Consider the following 21,259-nt stretch of genomic DNA (forward strand, 5'->3'; position numbering starts at 1 on the left):
CCAGGCCCACCGCGGCCCCTCCTTGGGACTGCACTTGAGGCTTTAGAAGGTCAGTCTGCATTCTGTCAGCTCCATAAGAGCCTGCCCATGATTAGAGTATTCCCAGAAGTCAGGGTTGTAAAACTCTGTAAATAGGAAAACAGGTTGTAAAACAGGAAAACTCACTTCTGTCAACTGCCATCACGTAGACCCAGGTAGAAGCAGGAGTCCCATTTGGATGTGACTTCTCCTTGCTGTTGTCACTTCCCTGGGAGCCCAGAAGAAAGTGCAGGGGCCTTAATGGGGTATTTGGGGCCATCACAGTCTGGCCTCTCCACATTTTCCATGCCTGATGGTCTCTAGCACACATCTCCAGTCATGCAAGACTCCTGAATTCATTCCTTCATCCATCCACTGCTTCATTCAGCAAATATCCCACTGTGATCCAGGGAATACACTGGAAGACAAAACAGACCCTCATGGATCGTGCATTCTGGCCTCTTCGTCTACATGTTGCTCTTCCCTGTGTGGAGCATCTTCCTCCACTTGGCCCAGTGATAGGTACATGCTCATTTTTCATGCATCATCACCCCTAGATGTAGGAGCTTTCTCACCCTCCTCTTGAGCTCTGTGCCCTCAGCTCTGATACTGAACCAGCACAGAGCTGGCCCTGGAGAATATTTCTGGATGAGTAATCGCATAAACACTTCTACTCTCCAGCCCTCAAGCTCATTTCATTGCCCACAACCCCCTTACTGGGCTCGTTTCCCCCACAGCATTTTCTGTGGAGCAGGAGTCCCAGACCTAGTGTGTAAACTAGTGGGGGGAACTCTTGAGCAAATGATACCCTGATAGCTACAATTCCAGAGTTTGTTAAATGGCTTGCTAATTAGTGGCTTGATTTTTAAAAATTAGAAGACAGGGTATTAAGGGTTAGACATGGAGTAATATCTTAACAGCCTCTGGCAGACTCTGAGCTGGTGAGGAAAAGGTGGCCAGAAGCACTTAGCAGCTCGTGCACCGTAGGAGTATGGACACCAAGATTGAACATGACCACTTGGGGGAAACCCTTGAGGCTTATTCCTCAGAGGAGTGTTTACAGTCAAGGCCAGGCAGGAAAAGCCTCAGTCCCAGGGTTGGGAGACTTGGTCTTGGCTCTGAGTATGACTCTAGATGAATCCTTTTCCCTCTTTGGGCTTCAGTCTCCCCACCTGAGTGATGAAGGGAGAGAGGAGGAGAACTCTCTGAGTCTCCCTGCTCTGCTATTGTGGATTCCAGGATTGTGTGAGGACGTGTTAAATGAATGTAGCATGCATGTACCTAGGCATGAACTAGGTGCCTGATATGGGTGAGATGTACACAGAGTCCTGGGAACCAGTCCTCCCAGAAGGCTGGGGAGAGGACTCCAGGCAGGTGGAATCTGAGCTGTTTTCACAGGGGCTGTGCTGGGAAGGACCCCAGGACTCCAATCTTGTTTCTGTCCTGCAGGTTTGTGGTCACCACCCTTCACATCATACAGTGTCCCCACGGGCAGGTGAGTCCCCACTGAATTGTATTTAAATAGTTCAGTCCTATCACTATGGCCAACTCGCTATGTGACCTGGGACAAGGCTTTGCCACTCTGGGCCCCAGCTTCCTCATGTGGACACAAAGGGAGTTGGAGCCATTCATGATGCCTCCATTTGCAGAGCATCTTGTGTTGATCAGCTGTCATTCACCGGAGATGTCCTCACAGTTGATGTCCATAGTGGCCCCTCAAAGGAGGGAAGATTTCAGCAAACCCATTTTATAGGTGAGGAAACTGAGGCACAAGTATATTATGTAACTCTTGAGAAGCAATAGATTTGGGAGTTAAGACCAAGTCTGGCTGACTTCAAAGCTCCTTTTTTTCCATTCCTGTATGTAGCCTCAGTTTCTCTGTCTATAAAATGGGACAAGTGGACTTGATGTACCCTTTGTTGCTTTGCCATGCATTGTCTACCCCAGAATTATAGGAACCTGGTTTGTCTGTTCAGCCCTATACCCAGGAAAGTAAGCAAGATAAAAAAGAGGTATCATGTTGCACCCAGAAGGCTTACTAGGTGGGTGAGAGGAGTTCAAGGAGGCCACCTGAGCCAGGAGTCCATGGGAGTCTTGCCAAAGTCTTTCCTGGGCTTCAGTAACTATGGAGGATTAAGGGGTGTGATAAAGAGAGTCTGGCGGGGAACCAGATTAGAAAATGAGGTGTGTAGGTCAGACCTTCCCTCTGTATCTCGGCACCAGGATTGAGGGCCTTCTGGTGGATCTCTGTCCCAGAAGAAGCCCTTCTTCTCGTTGATCACAGTGCCTGAGGTTCCAGAGCACAAGTATTTTCTTTGGAGTCTTGGAGAACTTTCAGTCTTCCAGGAGTTCTCTTGTAATTCAAAATAGTCATGGTTAATTGGAAGAGACAGCAGGGTCTTACCTCTGTGCTCAGAATCTCCAACACCAAGAACTGCTATGTGTCAGGCATTGTTCTAGGCTCAGTCCCAATCACTAACTGGAGAATTCTCAGGATACTCGGCAGCCAGTGTGTTAGTGCCATTCATTCCCGGTTCATTGGTAGGAAAGTAAGGCTCAGGGGCTGACATGACTTAATAATTAACAATCATGGGACTGAAATCCAGACTAAGGAAGTAATAAAGACCTGTTCTGATGTTTTCAAATGTGTTTATGGAAACATTGTTTATAAAAATGAGACATTGGAAAGGGTCTAAAATGTCAAATTATAAGGGGAAATTTAGATAAGATTTGTGTGCTATGTACTAAGTCACTTCAGTTGTATCTGACTCATTGTGACCCCATGGACTGTAGCTCACCAGGCTCCTCTGTCCATGGAATTCTATGGGCCAGAATACTGGAGTGGGTAGCCACTGGGTATCTTCCCAACCCAGGGATCGAACCTGGGTCTCTGTATTTCAGGCAGATTCTTTACCATCTGAGCCACCAGGGAAGCCCAGATATAGCTATATGGATATAGATAATAATAAAAGACACTGAAATATTAATACTACAATGACTATGTCTCAGATATAAGCATATATTGGAAGATGAAGACATGAGCCCCTGCATCTCAGAATGTGTCTAACCCCACCCTAACATCCCTGCATCAAAACTCTGATTTCCCAAGAGTGGGGAGAATATTCTGGAATATTCTGGAAACATTAAAAAAAGGAAACTAACCTGAAAACTCAGCAATGGCCACAGGACTGGAAAAGGTCAGTCTTCATTCCAATCCCAAAGAAAGGCAATGCCAAAGAATGCTCAAACTACCGCACGATTGCACTCATCTCACACGCTAGTAAAGTCATCCTCAAAATTCTCCAAGCCAGGCTTCAGCAATACATGAACCGTGAACTTCCAGATGTTCAAGCAGGTTTTAGAAAAGGCAGAGGCACCAGAGATCAAATTGCCAACATCCGTTGGATCTTAGAAAAAGCAAGAGAATTCCAGAAAAACATCTACTTCTGCTTTACTGATTATGCTAAAGCCTTTGACTGTATGGATCACAAGCAGCTGTGAAAAATTCTTCAAGAGATGGGAACACCAGACCACCTGACTTGCCTCCCGAGAAATCTGTATGCATGTCAAGAAGCAACAGTTAGTACCAGACATGGAGCAACTGACAGTTCTAAATTGGGAAAGGAGATCATCAAGGCTGTATATTGTCACCCTGCTTAGTTAACTTATATGCAGAGTACATCATGAGAAATGCTGGGCTGGATGAAGCACAAGCTGGAATCAAGATTACAGGGAGAAATATCAATAATCTCAGATATGCAGATGACACCACCCTTATGGCAGAAAGTGAAGAGGAACTCAAAGGCCTCTTGATGAAAGTGAAAGAGGAGAGTGAAAAGGTTGGCTTGAAGCTCAACTTTCAGAAAACTAAGATCATGGCATCTGGTCCCATCACTTCATGGGAAATAGATGAGGAAACAGTGGAAACTGTGTCAGACTTTATTTTTTTGGGCTCCAAAATCACTGCAGATGGTGATTGCAGCCATGAAATTAAAAGACGCTTACTCCTTGGAAGGAAGGTTATGACCAACCTAGACAGCATATTAAAAAGCAGAGACATTACTTTGCCAACCAAGGTCCGTCTAGTCAAGGCTATGGTTTTTCCCGTGGTCATGTATGGTTGTGAGAGTTGGACTGTGAAGAAAGCTGATCGCCGAAGAATTGATGCTTTTGAACTGTGGTGTTGGAGAAGACTCTTGAGAGTCCCTTGGACTGCAAGGAGATCCAACCAGTCCATTCTAAAGGAGATCAATCCTGGGTGTTCATTGGAAGGACTGATGCTAAAGCTGAAACTCCAATACTTTGGCCACCTCATGCGACGAGTTGACTCACTGGAAAAAGAGTCTGATGCTAGGAGGGATTGGGGGTAGGAGGAGAAGGGGACGACAGAGAATGAGATGGCTGGATGGCATCACCGCCTCGATGGACATGAGTTTGAGTGAACTCCGGGAGTTGGTGATGGACAGGGAGGCCTGGCGTGCTGTGGTTCATGGGGTCGCAAAGAGTCGGACACGACTAAGCGACTGAACTGAACTGAACTGAACCTGTAAATTATGAAAGATAAGTAACAATATTATTTATCTTAAAAGAGTGAAAAAATACTTTTAATCAAAATGAAGCTAATAACATAAAAACTATGAGCACCCTTCTGAGAGACCTGTTACTTTTGGGAGCTTGTGATGCTCCCAGCATGATGACACTCACAGGCCCTTCCTCCCTTCTTTCCTTCCTTTTCTTCTCCCCCTCCCGCTTCTGCTCCGCGCCCCCTCCCTCTTCCTTCTCTTTCTCGTTCTGTCTCTTTTTCCCCCTCTCACCCTTCCTTTCTCTCATGTGTGTTTTTCAAAAGGAACATTTAATACATAATCAGGGGAATTCCCTGGCAGTCCTGTGGTTAGGGCTCTGTGCTTGCACTGCAGGGGGCACAGGTTCAATCCCTTTGGGGAACTAAGATCCTGCAAGCCATGCTGTGCCACCCAAAAGATATGCAATCAGGAAAAAAAAAAAAAAAACAACCCATGAAAACCTTTTGTAGAAAATTAAATGGGGGCCTAAGACTCAAGTCCAGGGCTGCTGGACTCCAAATCTACTGCTTGTTCTGATGAAGTGGGGTTGCGGGCTGGGGTGTGGGTGTGGGGAAGAGATTGGCTGCTGACCTCCAAGCTCTGAGAGAGTGGCCCTAGTGGGAGAAGGCTGGGGCAGGCAGATTCCTGTGCACAACCTCCCCAGTGGCCTAGCCCAACCGTCCCTAGAGCCCATGCCCCCTGGTCTGCTTCTGTTGCAGTTCGTGGGGAATTACGAGACTGTCATGTTCTACTGGCCCTCGCTGCTCTGTCTAGCCTTCCTGCTGGGCCGCTTCCTGCACATATTTGTCAAATCTCTGAGGGTCCACCTGGGCTGGGAGCTCCAGATGGTGAGTACTGAGTAAAAATACTATGTGTGCCCTGACAGGCTGTTTTCCTAACAGCCCTGTGAGGTAGGTACTATTATTACTTTTCCCTCTCTGTATTAGGAAACTTGGGCCTGGAGACATCAGTTGCATTGCCCAAGGTCAATAGCTAGTCTGTAGCAGAGACAGAACTGGAACCCAGAGAGTCTGGTCATTACCAGACTGGTCATTACCCCTTGTGCTTCTTCTTCTAGTTCCTTGAGGTAGAAAGTTAGGTTGTTTGTATGAGATCTTTCTTCTTTTCTTTATATAGGTATTTACTGCTATATACTTCCTCTTAGAACTGCTTTTGCTGCATTCCATAAGTTTTTATATGTTGCATTTCTATTTTCACTTGCTTCAAGGTAATTTTTTACTTCCCTTTTGACTTTTTTATTTGATCCATTGGTTGCTCAAGAATGTACTGTTTGTGAATTTTCCTCCTATTATCACTGTCTAACTTTTTGTGGTCAGAAATTATGCCTGGTATGATTACAATCTTCTTAAATTTAAGTCTTGTTTGTGGCCAAACATGTGCTCTATCCTAGAAAATGTTTGTGAAAAGACTATCTATTCTGTTGGTGTTATATGGAATGTTCTATAAGTTTCTGCATGGTCCATTTGGTCTATTGTGTTGTTCAAGTCAGTTGTTACCTTATTGATTTTCTGACTGGATTATCTATCCATTGTTGAAAGTGTGGTATAGAAGTCCCTTACTGTTATTGTGTTGCTGAAATAAGCAAGAGACATTTCTTTTCATAAAAAATAAAAATGCTGGGATGTGGAGCATTTCATTCCTGAAATAGTATTTTGAACTATGATGAGAAATCACCAAATTTCAGAAGGAAATCAACTTCACAAAACTATAAGCAGGAAACAGAAGAGTCAGGGAAGGTCAGGCCTCTAGCATTTCTTGAAAGCCAGTACTAGGTAAACAGGCAATGGGACACTATTGTCTCTTCAATAAATGACAGGTGTCTGGGAATGGTTCAGTTGAAAATAGCGAAGTTTTATCCTAAATCCTGGCCGTCATGGCAATAGTCCTTCAGAGAGACCAAAACTCTAGTAAGACTTTCTGAGCCAAAGCATCAACCTCTTTCTTTTCTCACAGGAAGAAAAACCTTTCCTGGAAGTTCACCAGGCAGAGCACGTCAAGCAGCTCCTGAGGAAGTGCCCCCTTCAGTAAGCACAGTTCTATCTGCCCCTCTGTGTTTGCACAAATCCTGATGAGTTCTGACATGTCAGAGACCTGGAGATGACTGGAAGGGCACTATTTAAGGGGCCGCTTGTTTGTTAATAACAGAAACTCAATTCAAATGGTGTAAAGAGAAAAAGAAAAGTTATGGCCTTACATAATTAAAAAGTCTAGAGGTCATCAGTTTCAGACGCAGATGGATCCAGGGGTTTGATGTCATCAGAACTAGGTCTCTTTGCCTCGTCTCTTAGCTTTTGTTGTTCAGTCACTGAGTCGTGTCTGACTCTTTGTGACCCCATGGACTGCAGCACACCAGGCTCCCCTGTCCTTTACTATGTCCAGGAGCTTATTCAAACTCATCTCCGTTGAGTCAGTGATGCCATCCAACCATCTCATCCTCTGTCATCCCCTTCTCCTCCTGCCCCAATTTTTCGCAGCATCAGGGTCTTTTCCAGTGAGTTGGCTCTTCACATCAGGTGGCCAAAGTATTGGAGCTTCAGCTTCAGCATCAATCCTTCCAATGAATGGTCAGGACTGATTTCCTTTAGGATTGACTGGTTTGATCTCCTTGAAGTCCAAGGGACTGTCAAGAGTATTCTCCAGTACCACAGTTCAAAAGCATGCATTCTTCAGCTATCAGCCTTCTTTATGGTCCAACTCTCACATCCACACATGACTACTAGAAAAACCATAGCTTGGCTATACGGTCCTTTGTTGGCAAAATGATATCTCTGCTTTTTCACACACTGTTTTGGTTTGTCAAAGCTTTTATTTCAAGGAGGAAGTGTCTTTTAATTTCATGGCTGCAGTCACCATCTGCAGTGATTTTGGAGCCCAAAAAAATACAATCTGCCACTGTTTCCACTTTTTCCCCATCTATTTGCCATGGAGTGATGGGACTTGATTGTCATTTTTTGAATATTGAGTTTTAAACCAGCTTTTCACTCTTCTCTTTCACTTAATCAAGAGACCATAATCTCTAAGCTTTTACCCTTCTGGCTTAAGCTCACAGAAAAGAGTGTTTTCTTTTAAGTAATTCTAACAAAATTCCCATGAATGTGTTTCACTGGATCAAGTTGGACTACATGCCATACCAGAAACAATTACTATGAGTAGGTGATTGGAGTAAACTGGTTGTTAAACCAGAGTCAGGAGCTTCCCAGATAGCGCCAGTGGTAAAGAGCCTGCCTGCAAATGCAGGAGACATAAAAGACCCAGGTTCAATCCCTGGGCTAGGAAGATCCCCTGAAGGAGGATACAACAACCCACTCCAATATTCTTCCCTGGAGAATCCCATGGGCAGGGGAGCCTGGCGGGCTACAGTCCATGGGGTTCCAGAGTTGGATTTGGCTGAACTGACTTAGTATGCACGCATGCAAACTAGGGTCAATTGTTCACCACTGGACCTAGGAAGTGGGTCAGCCTCACTTGGCCACCAGGACTGATGGTAGGGAAGAGTGCAGACCCAGGGAAGAACTGAGGTGCTCTTACCAATAAAAGATGACATAGCTCTTGGCCAGGAAAAAGCACCTATCTTCAGTGATCATTCAGATGACTTACCCCTGCCATTGCCATTGTATACAGGAGATATTTCGCAGAGAAGGCATATGTCTAATCCAAGGTCACACAGTTGCAAAGCTAATTCTTTGGTTAGAAATATAGTTAGCAACATGTAGCAAAAAATGCAAAATAATCATGGCACAAACAAGAGAGAGATTTCTTTCTTTCTCATATAAAAGAATTCTGGAAGCAGGCAGTCTATACTTACCCTGGACGGCCCATCACGGCAGTTTACCCATCATCTGTCTTTCTCCTCTGATAACTTAGTGGGTTGCTATCATGAAGGCTGTCTATGGTCCAGAATAGATGTTGGAGCTCCAACCTGGACCAGCCACCATGTCTGCCCTTCAAATGGCAGGCATGAGAAATGAGTAAAGACAAAGGAAGCCCTCCCAGCTGTGTCACTTCCATCTGACCAGCCTCTCCAAGTCCCACCCCACACCTCTGTTCATGTCTCATTGGCCTGTTTAGTCTTGGTCACTCTTAGCCGTAAGAAAGATCAAGAACTATAGCCTTTTATCTAGTAAATCGCTGTACTGAATAAAACTGAGTCCCTGTTCTGAAGAATAAGGGGAGGATGACAACTGTGGAATCTTCCTGTGCCCTTTCTCTTCACTAAACTCTAAGATCAAGAGGAAATGACATTATTTTCAGAAGAATCAGGCATTTGTTTACCAGTCACAACCTTTCTTCTCTTGATGTTTATTCATTCACAGAAAAGGAAAGAAATCTTGGTTCCAAACCAGGATATATGAGTGGGACCCCTACTTTCAGTTCCCAAGCAGGATGATTGGAACCATTGTGTTGGCTTTCATCTGCCTGTACCTTGTAAGTAGAGCTAAGCAAATCCTTTTGTATTTTATAAATGGGGTGGGGATAGGATAGGGTTGTTCTTTAAAAGCTGGGTAAAAACTGGGTATCTGTAAATTAAAGACGTACAGTTCTTTGACCCCACCATTTTGACTCAAAGGACACTTTTACTCATGTCGTGAATATTAGTAATAAATATAATTGAATTATTTATGGAGACTTCTGGTTGCCAATTCCACATGTAAAGTGCTTGCAAAATGCCACTCCATCTTAAAAACGAGTACAAATCTGAACAAACCGAAGAATCAGCAACTCTTCTTAGATCCCTAAGAACAGGGAGGTCATGGGGCAAAGCTTTGCCCCTAAAATTGAAGAGACAGACAAGATCATGGCAGAATGGAGCAGAAACCCCATGGCAACCAGTGCCAAGGTAAGAAAATCTGAATTGTAGTTGATGCCATCAATCAATTGGATATTTTGGAAATCCAAACACTACTTCATCAACAACAGCAGAATGCATATTCTTCTCAAGAATAAATGGAAAATTCAATAAGATAGACTATATTCTGAACCATAAAACACAATCATTGTAAAAGAATAAAATCACATGATGTCTGCTCTCAAATCAAAATGGAGTTAAATTAAAAACCAATAACATAAAGATAACTGGAAAATCCCCCAGGAGAACATATCAAAACAACACACTTCTAAATAACATATGAGCCAAAGAAAAAAATCAAGGTAAGTTAGAAATATTTTGAAAAAGGAGAACACAAGTTATCAAAATTTGTGGCAGGTGGCAAAAGCAGTTGTTGTTGTTATTGTTGTTAAGTTGCTCAGTCGTGTCCATCTCTTGTGACCCCAGGACTGTAGCCTCTGTCCGTGGGATTTCTCAGCAATACTTGAGTGGGTTGCTATTTCCTACTCCAGGGGATCTTCCCAATGCAGGGATTGAACATGGGTCTCCTGCATTAGCCAGTGGATTCTTTACCGCTGAGCCACCAGGGAAGCCCAGCAAAAGCAGTGGTTAGAAAGAAATTTGTAGCATTGAATGTATATATTAGAAATGAAGAAAGATCTAAAATCAATCATCTAAGCTTTCACATTAGGAAACAAATAAAAAAGAGCAAATTAAAATGCAAAGTAAGCAGAAAAATAGATATATTATAATAAAAAGTAGACCAGAAACTTATGAAACTGAAAACAAGAAATCAATAAAGTACAAAATCAAAGCATTTCATGTGGTCAGAGCTAAGTGAGGTAAAATGTCCAAGTCAAAAGCAGAGTCAAAGTGCAGAGACGAAGATGGCCAAATTGTCTTCTGTTCATTTTAAATGTCTGAGGGTGATACCTATATAAACTAGTCCTGTGATGACTTTTAGGTGAATGTATTAGGTTATGATGCGGAGAAGGCAATGGCAACCCACTCCAGTACTCTTGCCTGGAAAATCCCATGGACGGAGGAGCCTGGTAGGCTGCCGTCCATGGAGTCGCTAGGAGTTGGACTCAACTGAGCAACTTCACTTTCACTTTCATGTATTGGAGAAGGAAATGATAACCCACACCAGTGTTCTTGCCTAGAGAATCCCAGGGACGGGGGAGCCTGGTGGGCTGCTGTCTATGGGGTCACACAGAGTCGGACACAACTGAAGCGACTTAGCAGCATTAGATTATGATGAGGTACTGCATAAACCACCAAACTTTAGTGAAAACACTGTATATATATATATATATATCTACAATATATATCTACAATGTATATATCTACAATGTATATATATATATTGTAGATATATATATATATATATATTGTAGATATATATATATATATATTGCCCACTTAACAATGTTGAGTGGGTGTTCAGGTTTGGGAGGCAGCAGTCTTTTATGTTGTCCCATAACTAGTTTCTCCATTGTGTACCTTCATCATCCCTGAGAATCCTCACCCCCTGAATCAGCAGAAGGAGAAAGTATGTGGAGAAATGCATATGGGAGGCTTCAAAGACCATGTGGACCCAGCGCATGTTCCTTCCACTCTTTTTCCATTGGTGAGGTCCTTGTCATGTGGCCATGTCTAACTAAGGGAGGCTGGGAAATGTGGTCCAGCCTTGTGCCCAAAGAAGGGGAGAATGGATTTTAATGGACCACTAACTAGAGTTCTCTGCAGCAGTGAGTAAATCACTCGATGTTTTTGTGTTCATTAAATCTTTATTAGTTGTCTACTCCATACCAAGTGCCTCGTTCAGACCTGGAAGAGAGAAGAGGGCTGATTCAGCAGCTCTTGGCCTGGGAGTAGCCCATGGTCTAAGAGAAGAAGATAAGATATGGTATGCAGTACTGCCATCTGAACAGAGGAAAAGAAAAGGTGAAAGTGTTCTGGAAGTTTAGTGAATTACTCTGGATAGAGAAGTCGCCTGACAATAGTAGCATTTGAGCTCCACATTCAGAGAATAACAAGACTCAGTTGATGAAGTAAAATGGCATCAGGAACTCCAGAAGCAATGGCATGATGATCAGGGGCATGATGGCAGGATGACAAGATGACAGGAGAGGAGCAAGCATGACATACATACATGAAACAGTACCTCCTCCAATTCGGTCACTGCCAAAATGCAAGAAGGAGGGATGTCTGGAATTGTCCATAAAGTCACCCTTTATTTAAAGTTAGGCATTCTTGTCTCTCTGATTGAATTAATGTCTGAAGAGTTCCTTGAGCCCTTTTGGGATGTACTCTTGTACGCTATTTTGTGAAGAACAGAGTTTGGGCTGACTCCTGTCTCCAAAGGAGTCACAATCCCATTCATGTCAGTAAAGCAAGTGTCCAGAGTCTATTTCAGTTGAGTTTTGAGCTTCAAAGAGTTTTGACCTCAAAACCAAAGAATGACCCCCTATGTTATTCATTTAATGAGCAGGACTGAAGTGAGACCTTGAAACACTTACTCTGTGTCCCCAGTTCATTGTCATTGAGTTCTGCATATTCGTGTATGTGAGAGATGAGCTGGATGTGTTTGAAGGTGAATTGGAGAGCTACATCACCTCCATGAACCAGACAGGGACTGCAGTCCTCCTGAAGGTGAAAGAACTGATTAACATCACCAAAGGTAAAACCATATTCCACCTCTGCTCCTGCCACTTGTGTATGGAACAGGGAGGGCCTCGTGACTAGTGGTGGGTGCTCACCGACAGTAACTCTCACTGCTAGTCTTCATATTATCTGTGTTTCACTTACTCTATGCCTCCCTGGACTGACTTGAAGGAAAAAGGGGTCAAGACACAGGCCATTTTATTACAACTTGTTTGGGGCTGCATTGAACATGCCTTGAGAATGTTCTCATCTTAAATAGCTTATCTTTTTTTGGTGTCAGTGGAAACAACTAAAATCATCATATATTTTTCACTTTGGAAAAGATAAAATAGTAAGTTTTGACTTTATTATTATATGAAAAGTTTACTCACATCATTCAAGTTTAATTACTGCTTAGTTCAGGTTACTGTAACAAGTGGCCGTAGACTGTGTGGTATAAAAAACCAACATTTATTTCTCACAGTTCTGGACACTGGAAAGTTGAAGGTGCTAGCAGATCTGCTGTCTTGGGAGAGCTGCTTCCTGACTTGCAGATGGCCACCTTCTCTTTGTGTCCTCACATACTGAATGGAAAATAGGGAGAGGAAGCAAACTCCCTCATGCCTCTTCTTTTAAGGGCACCAGTTCCATCATGAGGGCTCCACCCTCACAATCTAATCACCTCCCAAAGGCTCTATCTCTAAATACCATCACATCATGGGTTAGAGTTTCAACACATGAATCCTTTCGGGTGGAGGGACACATATTTATTGAAGGCATATTTATTCCCCATTAAATTGTCAAGACAATTAATACTTTTCATACCTGTTGAAAATTTATTGACAATGGGGACTTACTTATGGATTCTCAGTTTATTCCATTCATCTATTCCTCTATCTTTACAGAAATACCACAGTGTTATTACTGTACATTTATAGTAAGATTGAAATCAAGAAATGTGAGTCATGCAATTTTGTTCTTCTTTTTCAAGGTTGTAAAGCCTATTCTGGGTCCCTTCATTTTTATATGAATTTTAGGATTGGCTTGTCAATTCATATAGAAATGGCTTTGGAAGTTTTGGGGGATTGATTTGAATTTGTAGGTCAATTTAGGAGTATTGCCATGTTTACATAGAATATCCTGAATATAAAAGTGATATGTCTTTCCATTAATTTAGGTCTTCTTTAATTTCGATGATCTTTTGTAGTTTTCAGTGTACAAGTTGTACACTTCTTTTACTAAATTTATTCTTAAGTATTTTATTCTTTGTGATACTATGTCAAATGTAATTGTTTCTTGCTTCATTTTCAGATTACATATTTCTAGGTACAGCAATGAATTGATTTAATATAAAGTCTTCCTCAGTGATCAATGCAAAGAAATAGAGGATAAAACAGAATAGGAAAAACAAGAGATCTTTTCAAGAAAATTAGAGGTATCAAGGGAACATTTCATGCAAAGATGGGCTTGATAAAGGACAGAAATGGTATGGACCTAACAGAAGCAGAAGATATTAAGAAGAAGTGGCAAGAATACACAGAAGAACTGTACAAAAAAGATCTTCACGAAGAAGACAATCACGATGGCATGATGACTCACCTGGAGCCAGACATCGTGGAATGTGAAGTCAAGTGGGCCTTAGAAAATATCACTATGAACAAAGCTAGTGGAATTCCAATTGAGCTACTTCAAATCCTGAAAGATGATGCTGCGAAAGTGCTGCACTCAATATGCCAGCAATTTGGAAAACTCAGCAGTGGCCACAGGACTAGAAAAGCTCAGTCTTCATTCCAATCCCAAAGAAAGGCAATGCCAAAGAATGCTCAAACTACCGCACAATTGCACTCATCTCACACGCTAGTAAAGTCATGCTCAAAGTTCTCCAAGCCAGGCTTCAGCAATATGTGAACCGTGAACTCCCAGATGTTCAAGCAGGTTTTAGAAAAGGCAGAGGCACCAGAGATCAAATTGCCAACATCCGCCGGATCATGGAGGAAGCAAGAGAGTTCCAGAAAAACATCTATTTCTACTTCATTGACTATGCCAAAGCCTTTGACTGTGTGGATCACAATAAACTGTGGAACATTCTGAAAGAGATGGGAATCCCAGACCACCTGACCTGCCTCTTGAGAAACCTGTATGCAGGTCAGGAAGCAACAGTCAGAACTGTACATGGAACAATAGACTGGTTCCAATAGGAAAAGGAGGATGTCAAGGTTGTATATTGTCACCCTGCTTATTTTACTTATATGCAGAGTACATCATGAGGAACACTGGGCTGGAAGAAGCACCAGCTGGAATCAAGACTGCCGGGAGAAATATCAATAACCTCAGATATGCAGATGACACCACCCTTATGGCAGAAAGTGAAGAGGAACTAAAAAGCCTCTTGATGAAAGTGAAAGAGGAGAGTGAAAAGGTTGGCTTGAAGCTCAACATTCAGAAAACTAAGATCATGGCATCTGGTCCCATCACTTCATGGGAAATAGATGGAAAAACAGTGGAAACAGTGTCAGACTTTATTTTTTTGGGCTCCAAAATCACTGCGGATGCTGATTGCAGCCATGAAATTAAAAAGACGCTTACTCCTTGGAAGGAAAGTTATGACCAACCTTGATAGTATATTAAAAAGCAGAGACATTACTTTGCCAACCAAGGTCCGTCTAGTCAAGGCTACAGTTTTTCCCGTCGTCATGTATGGATGTGAGAGTTGGACTGTGAAGAAAGCTGATCGCTGAAGAATTGATGCTTTTGAACTGTGGTGTTGGAGAAGACTCTTGAGAGTCCCTTGGACTGCAAGGAGATCCAACCAGTCCATTCTAAAGGAGATCTATCCTGGGTGTTCATTGGAAGGACTGATGCTGAAGCTGAAACACCAATACTTTGGCCACCTCATGCGATGAGTTGACTCACTGGAAAAGAGTCTGATGCTGGGAGGAATTGGGGGTGGGAGGAGAAGGGGACGACAGAGAATGAGATGGCTGGATGGCATCACCGCCTCTGTGCACATGAGTTTGAGTGAACTCTGGGAGTTGGTGATGGACAGGGAGGCCTGGCGTGCTGTGATTCATGGGGTTGCGGAGAGTCGGACACGACTGAGAGACTGAACTGAACTGAACTGAAGTTTGTAAGACACAAGTTCAGTTCAGTTCAGTTCAGTCGCTCAGTCGTGTCCGACTCTTTGCGACCCCATGAATCATAGCACACCAGGCCTCCCTGTCCATCACCAACTCCCGGAGTTCACCCAAACTCATGTCCATCGAGTCGGTGATGCCATCCAGCCATCTCATTCTCTGTCGTCCCCTTCTCCTCCCACCCCCAATTCCTCCCAGCATCAGACTCTTTTCCAGTGAGTCAACTCATCGCATGAGGTGGCCAAAGTATTGGTGTTTCAGCTTCAGCATCAGTCCTTCCAATGAACACCCAGGATAGATCTCCTTTAGAATGGACTGGTTGGATCTCCTTGCAGTCCAAGGGACTCTCAAGAGTCTTCTCCAACACCACAGTTCAAAAGCATCAATTCTTCAGCGATCAGCTTTCTTCACAGTCCAACTCTCACATCCATACATGACGACGGGAAAAACTGTAGCCTTGACTAGACGGACCTTGGTTGGCAAAGTAATGTCTCTGCTTTTTAATATACTATCAAGGTTGGTCATAACTTTCCTTCCAAGGAGTAAGCGTCTTTTTAATTTCATGGCTGCAATCAGCATCCGCAGTGATTTTGGAGCCCAAAAAAATAAAGTCTGACACTGTTTCCACTGTTTTTCCATCTATTTCCCATGAAGTGATGGGACCAGATGCCATGATCTTAGTTTTCTGAATGTTGAGCTTCAAGCCAACCTTTTCACTCTCCTCTTTCACTTTCATCAAGAGGCTTTTTAGTTCCTCTTCACTTTCTGCCATAAGGGTGGTGTCATCTGCATATCTGAGGTTATTGATATTTCTCCCGGCAGTCTTGATTCCAGCTGGTGCTTCTTCCAGCCCAGTGTTCCTCATGATGTACTCTGCATATAAGTAAAATAAGCAGGGTGACAATATACAACCTTGACATCCTCCTTTTCCTATTGGAACCAGTCTATTGTTCCATGTACAGTTCTGACTGTTGCTTCCTGACCTGCATACAGGTTTCTCAAGAGGCAGGTCAGGTGGTCTGGGATTCCCATCTCTTTCAGAATGTTCCACAGTTTATTGTGATCCACACAGTCAAAGGCTTTGGCATAGTCAATGAAGTAGAAATAGATGTTTTTCTGGAACTCTCTTGCTTCCTCCATGATCCGGCGGATGTTGGCAATTTGATCTCTGGTGCCTCTGCCTTTTCTAAAACCTGCTTGAACATCTGGGAGTTCACGGTTCACATATTGCTGAAGCCTGGCTTGGAGAATTTTGAGCAGGACTTTACTAGCGTGTGAGATAGTGCAATTGTGCGGTAGTTTGAGCATTCTTTGGCATTGCCTTTCTTTGGGATTGGAATGAAGACTGAGCTTTTCTAGTCCTGTGGCCACTGCTGAGTTTTCCAAATTTGCTGGCATATTGAGTGCAGCACTTTCGCAGCATCATCTTTCAAGATTTGAAATAGCTCAATTGGAATTCCATCACCTCCACTAGCTTTGTTCATAGTGATGTTTTCTAAGGCGGCCCACTTGACTTCACATTCCAAGATGTCTGCCTCTAGGTCAGTTATCACATTATCGTGACTATCTTGGTCGTGAAGATCTTTTTTGTACAGTTCTTCTGTGTATTCTTGCCACCTCTTCTTAATATCTTCTGCTTCTGTTAGGTCCATACCATTTCTGTCCTTTATCAAGCCCATCTTTGCATGAAATGTTCCCTTGGAATCTCTAATTTTCTTGAAGAGATCTCTTGTTTTTCCTATTCTGTTGTTTTCCTCTATTTCTTTGCATTGATCACTGAGGAAGGCTTTCTTATCTCTCCTTGCTATTCTTTGGAACTCTGCATTCAGATGCTTCTATCTTTCTTTTTCTCCGTTGCTTTTAGCTTCTCTTCACAGCTATTTGTAAGGCCTCCTCAGACAGCCATTTTGCTTTTTTGCCTTTCTTTTCCATGGGGATGGTCTTGGTCCCTGTCTCCTGTACAATGTCACGAACCTCCGTCCAGAGTTACAAGCTCATTTATTAATCATTTTACTTTTGTTCGCTTATTCCCTAGTATTTTCTATACCTAAGAACATGTCAGTGGTAAACAGAGATAGTTCTATTTCTTCTTTTGCAGTCTAAATGCATTTTCTTGCCTAATTGCCCTGGCTAGACCCTTCAGTACAACGTTGGATATAATTGGCAAGAGCAGACACTGATTTTCTCATTCTTGAACCTAAGGGGAAAGCAGGTTTTCACCAATTAAGTATGATGTCAGCCTGGGGGTTTTGCAAATGCTTTTTATCCTATTGAGGAAATGCCCTTCCATTTCTAGTTTATTCAGTGATTTTAATTATAAAGAGGTATTGGATCTGGAGAAGACTCTTGAGAGTCCCTTGGACTGCAAGGAAATCCAACCAGTCCATTCTAAAAGAGATCAATCCTGGGTGTTCATTGGAAGCATTTATGCTAAAGCTGAAACTCCAATACTTTGGCCACCTCATTCGACGAGTTGACTCACTGGAAAAGAGTCTGATGCTAGGAGGGATTCGGGGTAGGAGGAGACGGGGACGACAGAGAATGAGATGGCTGGATGGCATCACCGACTCGATGGACATGAGTTTGAGTGAACTCCGGGAGTTGGTGATGGACAGGGAGGCCTGGCGTGCTGTGGTTCATGGGGTCGCAAAGAGTCGGACACGACTAAGCGACTGAACTGAACTGAACTGATTGGATCTTTCAAATGCTTTTTCTGTACCTACTGAGAATCCGCTTGTACAGAAGCTTTTACTTCCTCTGTCTTTCTCCATCCCTCTCTCACAAGCACCCAGAGTCATTCTGAAAGCAAGTTGGATAAGAAATATTAAAAACTTACTAAAAGGTGGATGAATGGAATAGTCAAGGCCTTCATTCCAGTTACTGTTGCACATGGTAGCTGTGAACTGGGGGTGGATAACCCCCTCCCCCAAAAGTGGTGATTAGAAGTTCGAGTATAAATGATGTCTTACAAGGCTGGAGGCTACCTACCATGTGGACATTCTGTAATTTTCTGTTTCTATTACGCATTGTAGATTGACAATATTAATACAAAGGAAACATTTATAAACACACAGGAAATGAAGGATATAGAGGGCATATAGCTAAAATGAAACGGAAATAAGCAAAACTTTATTTGCCCAAGAGGTATATTAAAGGAAATACAATATATTTTGCCCAAACTTTTCTGTTGTGACTTTCTGCATTTTAAAATTATTTCTGGTTCATCTTCTGAGGTTGCTTGTGTCACCTTTTCTATTTCAGAAGTCTGGGTGGTGACCATTTTGCCTGCCTCCCTCACATGTGTGAGCTACCTGTTCCACATCTTGGCTTGTTACAGGTAAGGGGATTCTGGGAGGCATGTGTGTGTCTTCAAGCAGGAAATTGACTTTGCAGGAATTGATTTTTTTCGCAGAATTCCCAAGCAGTGTCAGTCACTCCCAAATTGGGAATGGCAGTGTATTCAGGGTTTGGGGACAACCACACCTATTGGTAAAAAACAAAAACAAACAAAATAGCGTTTGATTTGAGCTTCCACTATCAATTTGACATTGTGATTAGAGTCTTCTTTTGGTCTTCAGCAAAACCCTAAGCAGTACTTTCATTGCGGTGTTCACTGCTGAGCAGTCAAGACTCAACAAAATAACTTTGTTGTTATTCAGTTGCTAAGTCGTGTCCAACCCTTTGCAACTCCAAGGACTGCAGCTCGCCAGGCTTCCCTGTCCATTACCATCTCCCGGAGTTTGCTCAAATTTATGTCCATTGAGTCGGTGATGCTATCCAACCATCTCATCCTCTGTTGGCCCCTTCTCCTCCTTCCCTCAATCTTTCCCAGCATCAGGGTCTTTTCCAGTGAGTCAGCCCTTTGCATCAGGTCACCAAAGTATTGGAGCTTCAGCATCAGTTCTTCCAGTGAATATTCAGGGTTGATTTCCTTTAGGATTGACTTACTTGATCTCTTCGCTGTCCAAGGAACTCTCAAAAGTCTTCTTCAGTACCGCAGTTCTTTAGCCAGTCTATTAGCAGATGACCATGTCTTCTGGCCTCTTCTAACCTTATCATCTCTTGTACACTTCGTGTCTCTGCTGGGTGTCAGATCTGCCCTGCTCTCCAGGACTAACCACAGTGGGTTCCCAGAAGGTGAATCTGGCTCAAGGGGACCCCACAGGAGGTTGGATCGGGGGGACCAGATGCATCAGTCTCAAGAACAGCAGTGCAGGAAGAGGGGATGGCCTTCAGTGTGTAGTCAGCGTTTGCACGCCAGTAGAAGTTGAGTTTGGGTATCTATTGCTTCTCTTTCTCTCCATCTCCCTGCCTTTGTCTCTGCCTCTCTGTCTCTCACTGTCTGCCTCAGCCTCTAATTCAGAGCCACCAACTCACTCACTGGAAGCCCAGGGCCAACTCTCACCCCTCCAGAGCGTCCTGTCTTTACATCCTCCCCATCTGGCTGCCCAAAGGCTGAGTCTCTTGCAGATGACACTTAAGTGAAGACTCTCCTGGCACAAAGAGGCCCCAGCTCTCCATCCAAGCCCCGCCTTGATCCTTTGACTATAGTTTAAAAATAGTGAATATTTGAAAGTTGCTGAGAGAGTAGATTAAAAATTCTCGTCACAAGGAAAAATTTTTTGTAACTGTGTGCAGTGACAGATATTAACAAGACATTATCATCATTTCACAATATATACAAATATCAATTATATTGCACACCTGAAATAATGTCATGTTATATGTCAACTGTATCTCAACTTTTAAAAAGTATTTTAAAAAGATTTCAAGGCTGATTAGAGCCATCTCAAGAGCTGTGGTCAATACAAGGGAGCTGAGCTGCCTGCCACTCCCTCCACAGGCCTTTCTGTTTACATCTGTTGAGCTCTAAGTGCGTAAGGAGCCTGGGTCATGAGCGTTACTAATCTCCCTCTCTCTCTCTCTCTAGAAAGCACATCAAGAGGTTGTGGGCAGGGGATAAACACTTTCTTCCTCTGAAGTTTCATAATCCTTCCTCATCTGAGAGTGTGGTAAGTCCGCAGCAGTCTCTCTCTGTTCCCAGGCCGGAGCCTGCTCTCTTGCACCTCAGACAGGGTTGGCGTGCTGGGGAAGGAAGAGCCCTGGACTGGGGTGGGGGGGCGGGGAGGAGGTATCCAGAGCCCTCAATTTTAGTATATTCTGCTGCTGGGTGACTTGGGACAGCCACTGTCCACATCTGGCCTCATCTGTAAAATGAGGACAATCATGACACCTGCCTTGGTAGCTTGGTGGGTGACCCTCAAATGAGACAGGGATGCTGGACAAATGTGTTAGAGGTAATCAAGGGGTCTCCCCTCTCAGACCTTTTTTTCTATCTAAATCTCAGGTGGCCATTGCAAGGTACTCTGGTTGGCAGATAGCCTATATTCTGTGGGGTAAGTGCCATCACATGACCCATTCAATTTGACACATATTCCCTGGGCACCTTCAGAGTCCTGGCTGTGGGCAGGGAGGAGGGACATGGGGCAGAAGCAGCCCCAGCTCTTCCTCAAAGGACCTACAGGAAGGTCAGGAAGGAGTGAGAAGCACACATTCATATAGGTCATCATTACCACCTGTCCTGTGCCCATGGGGTGTGTACGCTAAGGGTGCTGGTGACCCAGGGGAGGAAGTGACTATTCACACCTAGGGCAGAGTGCCAAGCCTTTCTAATGGAGTTGACGTTTGAACTGACCTGGCAGGGTGAGCAGAAGGTTGCTGGTCATGCCAGGCAGAAGAAACAGCATAAGCAAGAGTGCCAGGACCTTTGGAGGGAGGAGGCTAGAGGAGGGTGCTGGAGGGAGGGACTTGTGTGACTGGATGCTGAAGGGCCTTTAGTGACCACCGGCTCCCTTGGCCCACAGGCTACCTCATCATCCATGTGATGCAGAGCCTGTGTGGCCTGGCGATCACGTACAGCCTGGTGCTTCCTGTCATCCACCATCAGGCGCTGGAGATGCTCAGAGCACTAGGCATCGGGATGTAAGTGCTGGGTGGGCTTCCTGACATTGCCCAGGGCCTGGGAGCTGCTGGGCCCTCTGAGCTGCTGTTCA

General features: G+C 43.7%; 1 protein-coding gene across 8 annotated transcripts in view; it reads left to right on the plus strand.

Annotated features, from left to right (window-relative positions):
- The window catches only part of LOC129556837 (stimulated by retinoic acid gene 6 protein-like), a 52,186-nt gene that overhangs the window by 22,525 nt on the left and 8,402 nt on the right, over positions 1 to 21,259 (plus strand). For 6 of the 8 annotated variants that reach the window (XM_088837990.1, XM_088837992.1, XM_088837993.1 and 3 more), the window contains 11 exons: positions 1,468 to 1,513; positions 5,300 to 5,428; positions 6,555 to 6,625; positions 8,915 to 9,026; positions 10,946 to 11,056; positions 11,962 to 12,109; positions 13,384 to 13,398; positions 18,468 to 18,543; positions 20,137 to 20,218; positions 20,554 to 20,602; positions 21,071 to 21,188. In XM_088837990.1, the coding sequence (XP_088694116.1) occupies positions 1,468 to 1,513; positions 5,300 to 5,428; positions 6,555 to 6,625; positions 8,915 to 9,026; positions 10,946 to 11,056; positions 11,962 to 12,109; positions 13,384 to 13,398; positions 18,468 to 18,543; positions 20,137 to 20,218; positions 20,554 to 20,602; positions 21,071 to 21,188 (957 nt within the window). The remainder of the gene's footprint in view (positions 1 to 1,467; positions 1,514 to 5,299; positions 5,429 to 6,554; positions 6,626 to 8,914; positions 9,027 to 10,945; positions 11,057 to 11,961; positions 12,110 to 13,383; positions 13,399 to 18,467; positions 18,544 to 20,136; positions 20,219 to 20,553; positions 20,603 to 21,070; positions 21,189 to 21,259) is intronic. The other 2 variants (XM_055427089.2, XM_088837996.1) reach the window with 1 other exon arrangement.

This window comes from Moschus berezovskii, chromosome 7 (genome assembly GCF_049115385.1).
Source record: "Moschus berezovskii isolate FMDL1 chromosome 7, NW_MosBer_1.0, whole genome shotgun sequence".
Lineage (NCBI taxonomy): Eukaryota > Metazoa > Chordata > Mammalia > Artiodactyla > Moschidae > Moschus > Moschus berezovskii.